General features: G+C 38.3%; 1 protein-coding gene and 1 long non-coding RNA gene across 3 annotated transcripts in view; one reads left to right on the forward strand and one right to left on the reverse strand.

Annotated features, from left to right (window-relative positions):
• The window catches only part of LOC144519822 (uncharacterized), a 30,543-nt gene extending 16,714 nt beyond the window's left edge, over positions 1-13,829 (reverse strand). The window contains exons 1-3 of one of the 2 annotated variants that reach the window (XR_013502140.1): positions 13,740-13,828; positions 11,797-11,966; positions 10,948-11,056 (exon numbers count right to left, since the gene is read on the reverse strand). This is a non-coding gene — a long non-coding RNA (uncharacterized LOC144519822). Of the gene's footprint in view, positions 1-10,947; positions 11,057-11,796; positions 11,967-13,739 lie in introns of both variants that reach the window. The other variant, XR_013502139.1, reaches the window with a different exon arrangement.
• On the forward strand, positions 463-10,176 carry zbtb32 (zinc finger and BTB domain containing 32). The gene is made up of 5 exons (XM_078253226.1): positions 463-556; positions 3,125-4,164; positions 5,060-5,169; positions 7,262-7,414; positions 8,472-10,176. The coding sequence occupies exons 2-5, from the start codon at positions 3,149-3,151 to the stop codon at positions 8,699-8,701; spliced, it is 1,509 nt and encodes a 502-aa protein (XP_078109352.1). The 5' UTR covers positions 463-556; positions 3,125-3,148; the 3' UTR covers positions 8,702-10,176.
• Positions 13,830-14,208: the final 379 nt, after the last annotated feature.

The following is a 14,208-nucleotide window of genomic DNA, read 5'->3' on the forward strand; positions in this document are numbered from 1 at the left end:
GTAAACTCACTTCTACTGCAGAAATGTTGGGATTTCAAGGGGGTTCAAATCTTTCTTTTCGAATGCAGTTCAATTGCAGCCAACGGACAGGCTCCTCATTTAGAGTCAAAACTGTTAAAAGCGATGGCGCTGTGGTTAAGTTTCAGAAAATGTGTTACTTCTATTGTTACTTCTGTTTATTTTGTGATTTGCATGCAATATCAATATATGTTATGTTTTCTACCCTGTAAAACATTTGAAAAAAATGTTGTAGTAAAACTGCCTCCGTGCTTAAGCAAAATAGAAAGAAAAAAGAACCGGTTAACACAGGAGAAAGTTAGTCTTTCACACAGTTAGTCTTTTATCACAAAAGAACAAACCATTGAGCACCATAATCAATGAACCAATAAGGAAAAGAGATACGTTGAAGAGGAGGGACTGTAAAGGCAAAGGAGGAAACCACCCTGTCCCTCACCAAAACCTGTACCCAGACAGACATGTCACCTTGCAAGTCACTTCACAGTCATGATGCGAGGTAGCTTTTCATTCTCCAGGGAGAATTTTCACTAAACACCGGGTAAGTGTCTCATTCATACACCTTGCTGCTTTTTAAGTTTCTAAACTTGAAACCACAAGGAGATACACTTTAACGCTGCTCATCTAACCTGTTTTCTGTGATCTACTGTGAACACAACATAGTGTGCCGCTATTGATCTTCTGTTGCCGTGGAGGCTTTAAGTTCAACTCTCTTGTGACTCCACTTTACATGCGAGCTTTGGGGAGGCTGGCTGTAAGTTCATGTCCTGTCAAAGGATGTGTAAACCTGACATATGCATGCAAGGTTTTCCCCTGTGTAAGCATTGAGATAGTACTGTGACTGCAAGAAGCTCAAAGACCTGCTAACTATGTTACAACTCTGCAAGAGTGCATTGTATATTTAAACAGCATCAGGGGAAATTTGATTATTGCACAAGCCAGTTACAAAATATATTCTAAAGATACAACAAATTTAGACAAAGTTTGCAGGGACTTGAAGCATAATAAAACAGGATACAATACAATAAAATAATTGATGTAAAGGCCAGCGGCCTCGGGAGAAGACCACTACATGCATTACTTTAATGTCAGGTGCATCACATTAATCACATTAATGAGAGTAGGAGTCAGCCACAATATTTGAAAGTACAATCTAACAAGCAGTTAAAACCAAAGTTTTTTTTTATTTTTTATTGGCGAGCCAATCTAATAAACAGTCACCACTGAAAGACCTCAACATTTCTCTCTCTGCAAATGAAAAGGATTAACGGTTTGTATATTAAACAACACATTGCACTACTTCAAAGTTTCTGTCGAATATCCTTGTGCATTAAATAGCATGTTGTTAACTCAAGTCACTTTAAAGTTATTTATCGTAAAATACATTGTAGAACCATGTGAATCGACCTGCTAAATTACTATCGCCACAGTGCTGCTGCTATGACTACAGTAATACAATTACACCACTATATATTAATAGCATTATTATTTTATAATTATATATTCATTTTTATTGATCTAAGGAAATTCATATGAAATAAAATGACTAATGTACAAAATGCATGACTGCATATTGTACAGAATATATTTTAATCGGGCATAAAAGATTAACATAATTTAATAAATGTATTTAGACAATATACAATACTTTGATCAGGCAGCGCATGGCTTTTGACAGCTGTAAACGGTCTACTGATTTATATTCATGTACGCAGATGATACTGTAGACTGCGTTGATGCGTGCTTGACTTGTATGATCATTTTCCCTACGTGCTCTCAACTTTGTGCAAATTGTATAACTGTAATTACTTTTTTTAAATTAATAAATTAATGCTAAACTGACACCTGAAGCTTGCTGGCTGGCTCTTCTCAGATACAGTAAATATAAATGACTTTCTACTTCTGATACTGGAGCTGCTTCACTGTCACTTTCACTCTCAGCGCTATATGCTGTTGTGTTTCAATTTTAAATAAAATAGTAGAATTGAGTTAATTTGATTAAGAGCAGAGAGAGAGAGAGAGAGAGAGAGAGAGAGGGTTTTGGAAGACGCACAAATAAAACTGCATACACATTTTAAAAGAATTCCAGTAATGAGACAACTAAATGTCATTTTGTTTCACATCTACTTTCCATTTACAGTCACCATCAGGGCACCGAATGGAGTTGCAACTTGCACTGTAATAGCTCACAGTACTTGTGACCGCTGCAGAAACCAACCGCACACTGTATAATCATAAAAGTTCCTTATAGACTTCAGACTGTGTGAAGATGACAACTTCAGGCATCCGGTAGTTTCGACTCACAGCCACAGCGTTTTCATCCATGTAATCTCAATTTTATTAAAATTCCAAATATTTCTGTCACATACTTACATATTTACATAATCCCACGCTTGCATTTGATGTTTGTTGTATATAACAATACAGTTATTGTTGTTGACGCTCAAACTTTACTCATGTTTACTCATGCGTACAGTCATTAGTCATGGTTTCATATACTGTTACGGCTTTGTGGCTTGAGAGTGTGTATGTGAGCGTCGAATATCAAAGCTTTCACAAAACAGTACATTTCCACACATCAACCAAAAATTCAGACACAATATCAGATACAGTTGTGATTGAGGAAAGTTTTTCTGCACATTTGAGAGTCTCCTAAAAACAAATTGTGTGAATCCTATTGGTTGTCAAGATAGAAATATGTGGGTGGGTTATTTGCTTTAAATAAAAACCCATAACCATTTTATAAACTATTCTGCAAACTAGTTAAAAAAATAAATTCACTGTTACACCGTCTCGGCACAATATAAACAAATAATGAAATCATTTTGGGTACATTCTGCCCCCTCAACTCTCATTATAGGTAATGCTGTTTGGAAAGAATTGAAAAATCAGACTGTACAACACAGAGAAACATAATCTGCTAATCACACGCCAATCCCTGCTGTTGATTTGCAAAGTGGTTTTCCTACTTACAATTTAGCATTTCTTGAAATGTCACATACCTCGTAACCATCTGGAAAATAGATGCAACTAATTTTGACACAGTGTGGGCATAATCTGATGGGATCTCTCTCTGATTGATTTTGTTCCTTTGGCTCTCTCTTCTCAGACGTTTGATAATTTAAATTTGAAAATGATCCGAATCAACAACACCCAATACTTCCACTTCCTGCAGCAGGCAGATGCCTTACGTCGCTCAGGGTCGCTCTGTGATGCCATCATCTCTGTGAAGAGTCAAACTTTCAGGGCTCATCGGCTGGTACTGGCTTGTGCTAGCAGAAGACTCGCGCAGCAGCTAGCCCAGGCAGACATAGACAGCCCAGTCCACTGCACTCTGGAGTATTTATCACCCCACACCTTCCAGCAAGTTCTGGACTTCACCTACACACAGACTCTTGAGGTGTCTGTGCATGATCTGCACCTGCTGCTTAGAGCTGCTCAGTTGTTGGAGATGCAGCCACTGGAGGACCAGTGCTGGAAGCAGCTGGGCAATCTCCACTACAGAGCCAGAGAGGAGGGCAAAATGAGAGAAATCATATGTGTCAAAGATGAAGAAGAAGAATGTGGAGAGAACGATCAAAAGCAAAAGGAAAGTCCAGTTCAGGAGGAGAAAGTGAAAGAGACGCCTTCCCCAGTGGAGGAGGCAAGCGACTGCATTGTCATGGAAAACCTCTCGCCCTCTGATCCTGATAAGAATTCCAACAGTCAGCCATCCCCAAGAAAGAAGCCCAAACTCCCCCCTGTGTCAGCAACATCCCATAACAGAGACAGTGTTTTCACCAGGCCTGCCAGCAGCAGTTCCTCTTTCTCTTCTCCCTGGACAAACATGTGGAGCTCTGTGAGCACCCTGAGGCGGTTAGCGAACTATTCAAGCTTAATTGCAACTCACCCCCTTCAGTCCCCAAACCAGTCCTCTGTAGCATACCCATTCTCCCTCTCCACCCCCCACATGTTCCCTCTTCTTGGCTCTCATTTTCAAACCCCTGTTCACAGCTCTGTAATGGGCTACTCAGGCTTTTATCCACATTACACACAAAAGCTTCACGCCAGGTCTACAGGGATGAGGAACATAATCAAGCAAGGCCTGTTAAAAAGAAAAAAAAACAACCAGAGAGCATTTACTGGGACCGTTCAAACCAGTGAGCAGAGGTAAGTCGAAACTCGGACATGATTTTGGAAACTTCTGTTTTTTAACTTTCACTCATTGTCTCCCTATTTTTCCTCTCACAGTCATTTAGAATCCCCTAATTTGCTCAATTGTTCCCTTGCGACAGCTTATTACCTGACTCAATGCTGTTTGTGTGTGATAGAGCCTCCTGCACTTTCCAACTACAGCAGTTTCACCTGTTAACCCTTCCCTGTCAGTCAAGTCTTTTTCTTTTCTGACAAGTCATAATCTTTGTTTTCAGACCAATTACAGCACACAAGAGCAAACTCTAATACAGTTACACAGAAGTTAATTTTCCAATAAAGATAAATATAAGTTTTTAGCTTTTTTTGTTAGATTAAAACAAACCATACTTGCTGTTGTGATACTAGAAGATTGTTTTTGGGTGATTTACCTCCTACCGTACAGTTGTTCCAAAGGGGAGCCCCCTAAATTTCTACCCTCCTTTGCAGAATTCAAGGTTTTCCACCCACTAAAACCTAGTTGTTTAGACATGGCCACTTTATACCACAAGAAATTGTTCAAAACATGTGTGTCTTTCTGGATAAATATAGCTTTTCATTATCCTGCTCCTTGTACTCTCACATTACATGAAAGTTAAATGAGCTTTTACTCTGAACGAGCGCTATAGATACAGTATCTTGTGGTTGGGGATGGAGAGGAAGGAAAGGGTGTTAAAGGATGTAATCTGTGATAGCAGATAATGTCGTAAAATATATGCCGACTGACACATTTTACATGGGAGACTTTTACTTGCTGTATGGTTCGTCAGTGAGCTCTCTCTTTGGAGCACAAATAAAAACAGTTTCTTTCTTATTGTTAAAGGTACAAGTAGTGTACTTTTTTGCAACAGTTATAAAAATGTATTTTCCACAGTTACCATGAGGTACCCAAAGCCAGCAGAGAGAGAGTTAAAGACTGCAAACACTGCAGTACAAGCCTCCGTGTTGATTCAGTGCTGCGGGAGTCCGCCTCCACACTACCAGGTAATGATATGATCATAACAGAAACCATACTGTTATATATTTAATGATCACCACACATTAAACATACTAGTATTACTATTCAACACAATCACGGCTGTAAGCAACACGATAGTAAGACAGTTCTTGTCATGACCTCTAACCTCGGTAGACTCCAGCAGCTACGTAGCTAAGCAATGGAAAGTGATAAAAAGAGAGTTGTGGTTTTGAGAGCATGGTGCAGCAGGAGCAGGAGTGTGGTTACTAGATACAGCTATATACATATACATACATATATACATATATATATACATATATACACACACACACATATATATATATATATATATATATATATATATATATATATATATATATATATATGCAGTACAGTATGCACTGCATCGCAACAGTGGTTTGTCCTATACCAAACAAAAATCATACATATTTATTTTATTGAATGACATTATAAATGTAAATATAAATTAAAAATTATAATTTTAATGTAAGTCAATGCGATACCACAAAAAATAGCTAAACCAACAGAGTGTGTGTGTGTGTGTGTGTGTGTGTGTGTACATGTAGGCAAGTATGATAGTTTGTCTTGTACAATCAAGCTGATTAACATGTTTTATCTGATGGAACATTATGTTCTTACTTAAAGAGATAAGGCTATTGGTAAAACTGTGCTTTACAAGTGACTTACTCCAATGCACTTTGCAGTGTGATAACTTAGGAAAAGTACTATAGTCAGTAAGTACAGTAAGTACATAATACTACTCAAGCACTTATGGAAAATCTGTCTCTCTAATGTATACGATTATAAAATGTGTAACAGCACATATACAAAAAGAGTATAAATGAAGCATTTGTGTTCAGTGTCGCTATGAAATGTTTCCTTGTCTTGTTTTTGCTTTCCCCTGAAATTATAGTACTGTATGTTAATAAGGACAATTCAAATTTAAACATTATCTATACAAGATGTTAGGTCTTTCAAAGTGAGAAGTGAATAGAAATCTTGGACAGGAAGCATGCTAATGACAACAGGTCTCAGCAGGTTGTGTTTGTAGAGGTGAGTGTTCAATTGTTGTGGTTTATTCTCTCATTTTCTCCTACTACAATACACACCCTTCTTATTTCAGCATCCTGTCTATACTCTGAGGCCCCAGTTTTCACTTGAGAAACCCTAAACACATATAAGGTAATGAAAGGCTTTGTTGAAAGTCAGAGTTGCTACTTTAACCTCAAAATCACACCTTTGTAATTTAAAAAAAAGACCCAATAACCTCTATGGTTGCAGACAAGAGACATGCATTATGACATGAAAGTAAGCTTGTAAAAACTGAATGTATTGTCTTGCAACAGGATGCTGACCTAAAACAGACTTGTGCCTTTCAAGGTGATTAAAATACTGTGTATCCGACGTATTATTCTAAAGCATATGCAAGAAACTGAAACTGGTATTATGGGAGTATTATAATGTGTGACGGCTCCTGTCGATTTAAGCAGGATTTTTTTTTTTTAAATGCAGCTTTATTATCGATTAATATGCTGATTATTATTTAAATTCATCGGTTAATGGCGTGGTCTTAAAAATGTTAGAAAATACAAAAAAATGCAGAGCCCAAGGTGATGTCATCAAATGTGAAATGTTTTATCCAAACAAAAGACAAAAGACAAGATATTCAAGATATTCAATTTACAATGACATAAAACTGAAAAGCAGAAAAGCACCACAAAGGAGAAGCTGAAACTAGAGACTAACGATTAATTAATTATCAAATCATTTGCTGATTAATTATCTTGATTAATCAACTAATCAAGCAGCTCTTAAATGATTCACTTTATTGTAAGTAATGTAAATCTCATTGCCCTTTAATGTTTTTGTCTATAAGGACTAAAATATTACATTATATATATTATATATATATATATATATAAAATATACATAAAGAGTTTACACATAAGAGTAAAAGAAAAAAAAACGCAGTTTTATGAGCTTACATTTTTTACTGTGCAGGAATTATATTTTTTGTGAAAAGCCAGGCTCCTCATTGCCCACCGCAATGTTCAGACCTTGATCTGTTTCCCCCCATCTTGTGTTTGCACTGTGCAGGGTGTCGATTCTGTGGAAGAGGAGATGTAGTTCAGCATGAACCACAATCCAATCGACCAGACCACAGAGGTGAAAAACCCTACCAGTGCCAACACTGTCCCAAGAAGTTTAGTCTGAAACATCAACTCGACACACACATCCGCGTTCACACTGGTAAGCACACTGTTAAAATCGACAGTGCACGACAAAACATGCTTTGTCTGGCAAAAGAGGGCACTTATGACTAATTTTTATTGACTCTCACGGAGAAGTAGTCTCTCTTTCTTTAGTCTTTTTTGTAGCCAATGGGTTTTTTTAAGCTTAAAACCGTGCTAGCACTTTTGCATGTTGTAGACCATTTACTGATGCACATCTTCCAAAGCAGCACTGTGGTGGTTTAGATTTTTGACCAACTTCCAGGCAGGTGACGGTTTCCATTCATTGTAATACTATGAGCCACACCTTTCAGGAACTGGAAACTTGCGTGAGATAATCCATCAATCAACGATGAGCATCTAGCTGCTGTAACTGCTTTAAAGCTACTATGATTATTTCTGTAGTGTAATGCAATTAAAAGTGTGCCCTTATAACCATGCAATAATAGCTGTGATCACAGTAACATCAGGCAGAATATTAACTGTGATGAATTTCCTTTGTCAAGCAATTTTCTCTGCAAATAGCCCCCTTTTTTCAGATAGAATGGGTCTTTAAGATGAAATCTCATCCTAAAACAATATTTTAAAGAACTGTTTTACGTCCTCTGTCATCTAAATATTAAATATTAATTTGTTCTAAAACTGAAATATGTATACAAATATATATAAATATAAATATGTGTATACACATGAATATATTTCAAAAAAGACCTGCTGTTGAGTTTTAATCTTACTTTTAATTTTTGTTCAGAATGATAGTTAATACCTATTGATCTACTGTATTTAGTTTTTTGTTACATCCACACACAATCATGGTTATACATACATACAAGTTTTGCGTAAATCTGAGATCTGAATGTTTTGTTTAATTTCACTCTAAATTAAGCAATTCATTTCATAATAGGTAACAATTAGACCGGATAAATTACAGTCAAGTAATATAATATACCCTATCAAATTACCAAATGGTATAACACTGGCAAGGAATACACTTTTAATGGCTAAAGGTCTGAGGCCCTCTCTCATGTAAACACACCTCCATTGTCTTCCTTCTTGTGCCCCCCTGTTCTCTCAAGGAGAGAAACCCTTTGAGTGTCGTCTCTGTGGGCAGCGCTCAAGGGACTACTCAGCCATGATCAAGCACCTGCGCACTCACGGCGGGGCCACGCCCTACCAGTGCACAGTGTGCCTGGAGTTCTGCAATAGCCTGGCCGCCATGCAGAGACACGTCAAGAGCCACGCAGTGCAGGACTTCCCTCCTGACTGGAGCATCAACAACACTTATCTGTACAACTCACACATGTGAGCCTCACAGCACAGACTCCTCTGTCTACACAAAGTTCTCACAAGTGTCGCTTTAGTTTGTGCCTCACATGTACCACCAATAGGCCTACATCTCAGTCACAGAGATAAGCATCTGTTTTTCTGAAGAATACATCCCCGATGATGTTTATAAAAACAAGAACCAACAAGAAACACTTAACACTCTCAAAGTTATAACAATATTTGGATCAACGACATATCAACAACGTTCATATCCAGGATAATCCCCAGATTTTCCGCCACCTTCCGTTCTTTGTGTTGCCGTTCTTAAACTTTGTTCTCTTCAGGAAACAATCAGAACCTCCAAGCAGACAAGCTACACACTGAAAATGGCAAGTTTTGAAGAAAATCGGGATTGTGCAACAAGGCAGGCCTGCTTGGTTCTTTCAGGGAATGATTGTAAAGATTTACAAAGAATATGTTAAGGGCATTTACTATCTAACTGGGATGTTTTGGGATGGATTGGCGGGGATTTGTTATGGACAAAATACACTAGTAAGAGCAAATTAAGTTTAACCATGTATCCTGCTAATTTAAATAGCTCACTGGTCTCAGGTCTACTGTGTTGTGTGAACCGTTAACTTCATTTAATATTGTATGTGGCATTTTCTTTTGCGGGGTGCAAATGTTTCACCAAAACAAGTTCCTTCCCGAGACCATTTTGAAGAGCCACTTTCTCTGCATCTGGAGCTTTACCCAGGACGATTAAGATTGGTTTAAAGAAATACAAACAACCCACAGCGTATTTTTTTCCTATCCAGGAATGCATTTGTGGAGGAGCTGGACCTTACTCCGCAGTGGAGATAGGTCTGGCAATGTGAGACTATAACAATACATGAAAGGCACAAACTGGGGCTATCACTGGTGTTGCAATAACCTCTATACAAACTGAAACTGCTCTGTATTTACAACTGTAGAATATAGAAATGTGGGACTAATTTCCCTTGACATGTCAGAAAAGGTAATGAAAGTGTTTACCATTTAATCAGGTCATGTACATGCATTAAAGCCACATCAACAGCTTCTCCTCGTGAAATGACACAGGCGCTGAGATGAGAATTACTCAGCTCATAGAGCTTTTGTGGGCAGCTATGTCTGTCTAGCTAGTGACAAACTATAAAGTAGAATTTTCTTCTTTTTTTATTCTTTCCTTAGTAGTTTGTTTGCATCATCAGGAATCATCTTGGAATAAATACCAAGTGGTATTTAGCAACTGCCACACCTCTCTAAAAGTACCACACAAGTGATACGACTATATGCAGTATGTAACCACACACAGTCAGAAGAACGTCCAGGCTACTGAAAGCTATTTGTTGATTTGTACAGCATTATCTGAATGTGTATAGGGAATGAAATAAATACATGTTTAACTCCTTTTTCATGAATTGGCTTTAATGAATCAATATGCCATGTTTTAGACTACTAATGCATCAAATAAACAAGCTTACACAAAACGGCTACCTTGGCAAGTTTGTGTCATTTGTACAGATAATAAAACACATGTAGATGTAAATGTTGAAAGGAAGTGCTGGGGCAGTTGACCACAATTTTTTCATTTTATCATTACATTTTAAATCATTAAACATTTTCTGCTATTTCTTTTATATTCCTTTATATACTCAACATGTCTAACCTCTCTACACATGATATCAATGAGCATTAAATCATTAAGTATCAACTCTGTCAAGCAACTGTATACCTTACTTATGACAGTGTGAAGAAGATAAAGTGTGTTTTTCCTCTTGCAATTTAAATGAAAACTCTCTCTCTATTTTGCTGATCAGGCTACATGGTATTCCTCAAAAGTCCTTTTCATTTTCCATTGCACAAGGCTTTGCACCAGCAGCAAATGTAATATTTGGGATCGGTGATTGTGGCTGTGTCCACACTGGCATACAGAAACTGATAATCCACTTTAGTCAATGATGCAGCCCCTTTGATGATTTAGGGGGGCTTCATACCGGGACCCTGAAACTGAGGCAGCTAAATGAAACTGACTGTTAGCTTAACCCCTTCCCATAACCGTGAATCATAGATTAGCAACCATAACTAGGCACAGCAGGTCTGTGAAGGTTTGGATCACAACACATGCCGAAATGGTACTCATGCTATAGTAAGAGCGATACTGGGGATCTATATACAAAGTTTTTTTTTTTTTCTTCTTTTTAGCCTTTTCACAACCAAAAACACAAGAGCAAAAGTGTGAGGAGTGCAGTTAACCAGTGGTACCTGGTAGGTGATGTGGTGTGGAACTGACACAGGTCTACTCTGAATGAGCCCTTCTCCAGTGGCATGCAGGGTTAAAGCGAGTGGGATGTTTTGGCTGGGCACATCATGCCTGTGTGTAAAATGATGAGATGGAAGTGGCTGTTAGTGTTGTAACTGCGTCACTATTTCAAAATAGAAGTACATACCATTTGCCACAAGATGTCCCCATGTGTCAAACTATATAAACTTTATTTATAGAGCACTTCAAAACAACCAAAGATGACCAAAGTGCTGTACAGAAGAATAAAGACAAAGTACATAACTCAAACAAGCATAAAATACAAACAGAATACAAACTACTCAATAAAAAAAAAAGGGTTCCATAAAATACTGTCACTCTGAACACCTACTGCAAATGCAATCTGATGTAATTGCAGTGAGGTTTAGTGTTTTTACACTGAAGCTAAGGTGATGTAATCTATAAAAAATGTTTTTTTTTAATCAACATTATGAGGAAACATGTTAAATGAAGCACACACACACACACACTTTCAAATGTCTTCAAACTGGAGTAATTATGTTTTGTTTGTTCTGTGGGAAGACTTCTCAATTCCAGCTTTGCGGTTTTGGAAACCACTCTCCCACAAAGCAAGATTTTGAAAATGAGGATTCAGCTTTCCAGAAAACCTCATCATCCTGTTTTCATGAAATTCATAAAATTTGCTGCCACTCATGATTTCACATGGGATAAATTTATATTCTAAGAAATGCTCTGATTAACGACAATACAACTGAAAGTAGGATAGAAAAATATTATACGGCCAATATAATGAGGCAAAACTGAATAAAAATGTTAACTGGCACACTTACTTAAAAACGAAGAGGGTTAAAAGGATAGTTTAGATCTTTTGAAGTGGACCAGTAAATGGCGGTCAGCGAGTCCCCAGTTTGGAGAGTCCCAACATGGAAGCTAAGCAATGTACTGCTGTGGACGGGGCCACACAGCAAAACATATTTTAGCCACCTAAAAAATGGTCAACCTAAAAAAAAAAAAAAAACAACACTCAGTAAGTGTACCCTATATTTAGATCTTTATCCCTTATCCCTTTAAAAGGGGCAGTGGTGGCCTAAAGGTTACCGTAAAGACCGTTCGGTATTTATGGAATGGACCACCGGGGAGGGTCATGTCTTTTTATTCTTTGTTGAGGGGAGGGTCACCCACATTTTTTTAGTCTGGGGGGGGTCACCCAACTTTTGTATTCATGAAAAAAGCAACATTTCAAAGTGGCTTGTTTGGTGCATATTTTTTCATGTAGCTCTTAAGGGCCATTCACATTGTACGCACAAACGGCAGCGCTGCGCTATGAAACCCATTATTATCAATGGCTTGCTCGCGCAAGAACTGGTCTGCCGCTGAGCAAAGCGCAGCGCAAGCAGCATTTTGCGACTGGCCGCTTTTGCGCATGCCACGGTCAAAGTTCAACATGGTTCAACTTTGACCGCGGCACGCGCAAGAGCGGCCGCAGTGCGCTGTGACGTGCATTCAAGTGTCAAAAAACAACAAAAACACAGTATACATGTGGATCCACAAACGGAACATGGACGAGAGGTTGATTTTGGCCGTCAGCGATCTCCCAGAGCTGTATAGGCTACGACACAAGTTCAAGGTCGTAGGCTACAGAGACCTTGGACGAAAAACTATGCTGTGGAAGCATATTTCACCATAATAGGCATGCCAGCTGTGTAGATTATTGTAGCCTCTTAATTTAATTCATTCAGGTTTGTTTTAGCTATGTGAAATCAACATGGACTGAAATACAACCCTATGTTACATTTTTTCTCAGTTACTTTGGTGCATTCATTTGTCAAATCATAATTTGCATTTGCACAACAGTGAGTGCATTTCTCAAAACAATTGGTGTAAACTGCACCGCATAGTGACTGACCTGAAAAATCGTGTATCTTGCTGGAAATATTTTGTTTATGTGTCCAAAGCAAGTATTTATACCAATGAATCAAACTGACACCATTGTTTATACCAAGATAATGAATCTGCTTTGTGTTGTTGTCCATATTTAACAGTTCACTCTGGAAGTATAGTCTAATGAACAATGCACATGAAAGGGAGCACTATTCCCTATGTGACAAAGTTACACATTATTTTCATCTCTGAGCTGAGAAATGCACCAAAGCAACTGTAGCCTACTGTTGTGAGCTGCGAAAACCAAATACCAAGTTGATTATACAGCTCCATACAGGTATTTTTAGGATATATTTGTATTTATTAAAAGAAAATTGAATTTATACTCTTTATTGATCCCCAATGGGGAAATTACAATTTACACTCTGTTATTACACAATAATAATATTGTATTTGTATGTTTATATGATGTAAAATATGTTTTGACTAATTGACAGAAGTCATGTTCATTTTCATTGAAGTTCACATATAGATAGTTAGGTATATGGAGCCAAATGTGTAAGCTCCAGTTTTGGAGGAATTAATTGCACATATGCATTAAACAGTGTTTTCCAGAGAATGAATGATGCATGTATGAATGTAGGCTCATATCTTAGCTTTATTATACCCAACTGCAATGACTGCAGACCTCTTACTTAAGTAGGCCTATATAGACATGCAATGACACATAGTGTTGAAATGCATTTTATTTAGAAATGAAAATAATCCACACGTCTTCATCTATTTAGAGGAGGAGTGTAAGAAAAGGTGGAAGAACCTAAGGGACAGGTACATAAAGGAGAGGAGACAAAAAAAGTGGTGCAGGGGCAGACTCGGAAGTACTTTTCCATACCGTCTTGTCTGGAGCCACACGTCAGGGAGAGACAAATAGCCAGACGCTCCGTTGTAGAAATGAGCTTTCGGAATGTTGTTCGCATCCGGGAAATCGTAGGCTCTAGACTCTCGTCAGCAGACGTCAGCAGACGAGAGTCTGCTCCCTGTTGAGCCGAAAGTCCCCTCGAACCGGTTAAAGTAAAAGCGGAGCTCCTTCACCAGCCGGAATTCCCCCAACTGCTCTCTGGACCTGCGGATCTCGAGCACAACACACCCTTCTTCCTGCTGCCTTCCTCCGTCTTCTCTTCACAACCAGGGCAAGTGCCAAGGCTTTCTTTTGTTTCAAAGACAGAAACATCATCTCCACCAAATCACTACTGTGTATCCTACACATTAGGCTCGTTCGAGATGAACTGCGCCTCGCCTATAAAGTGGACGAGAGCAGGCGGCGGCAGCAGCAGGGGGCGATGACAAAAATCCGATGTCAA

The sequence above is a fragment of the Sander vitreus genome, chromosome 6, assembly GCF_031162955.1.
Source record: "Sander vitreus isolate 19-12246 chromosome 6, sanVit1, whole genome shotgun sequence".
NCBI lineage: Eukaryota > Metazoa > Chordata > Actinopteri > Perciformes > Percidae > Sander > Sander vitreus.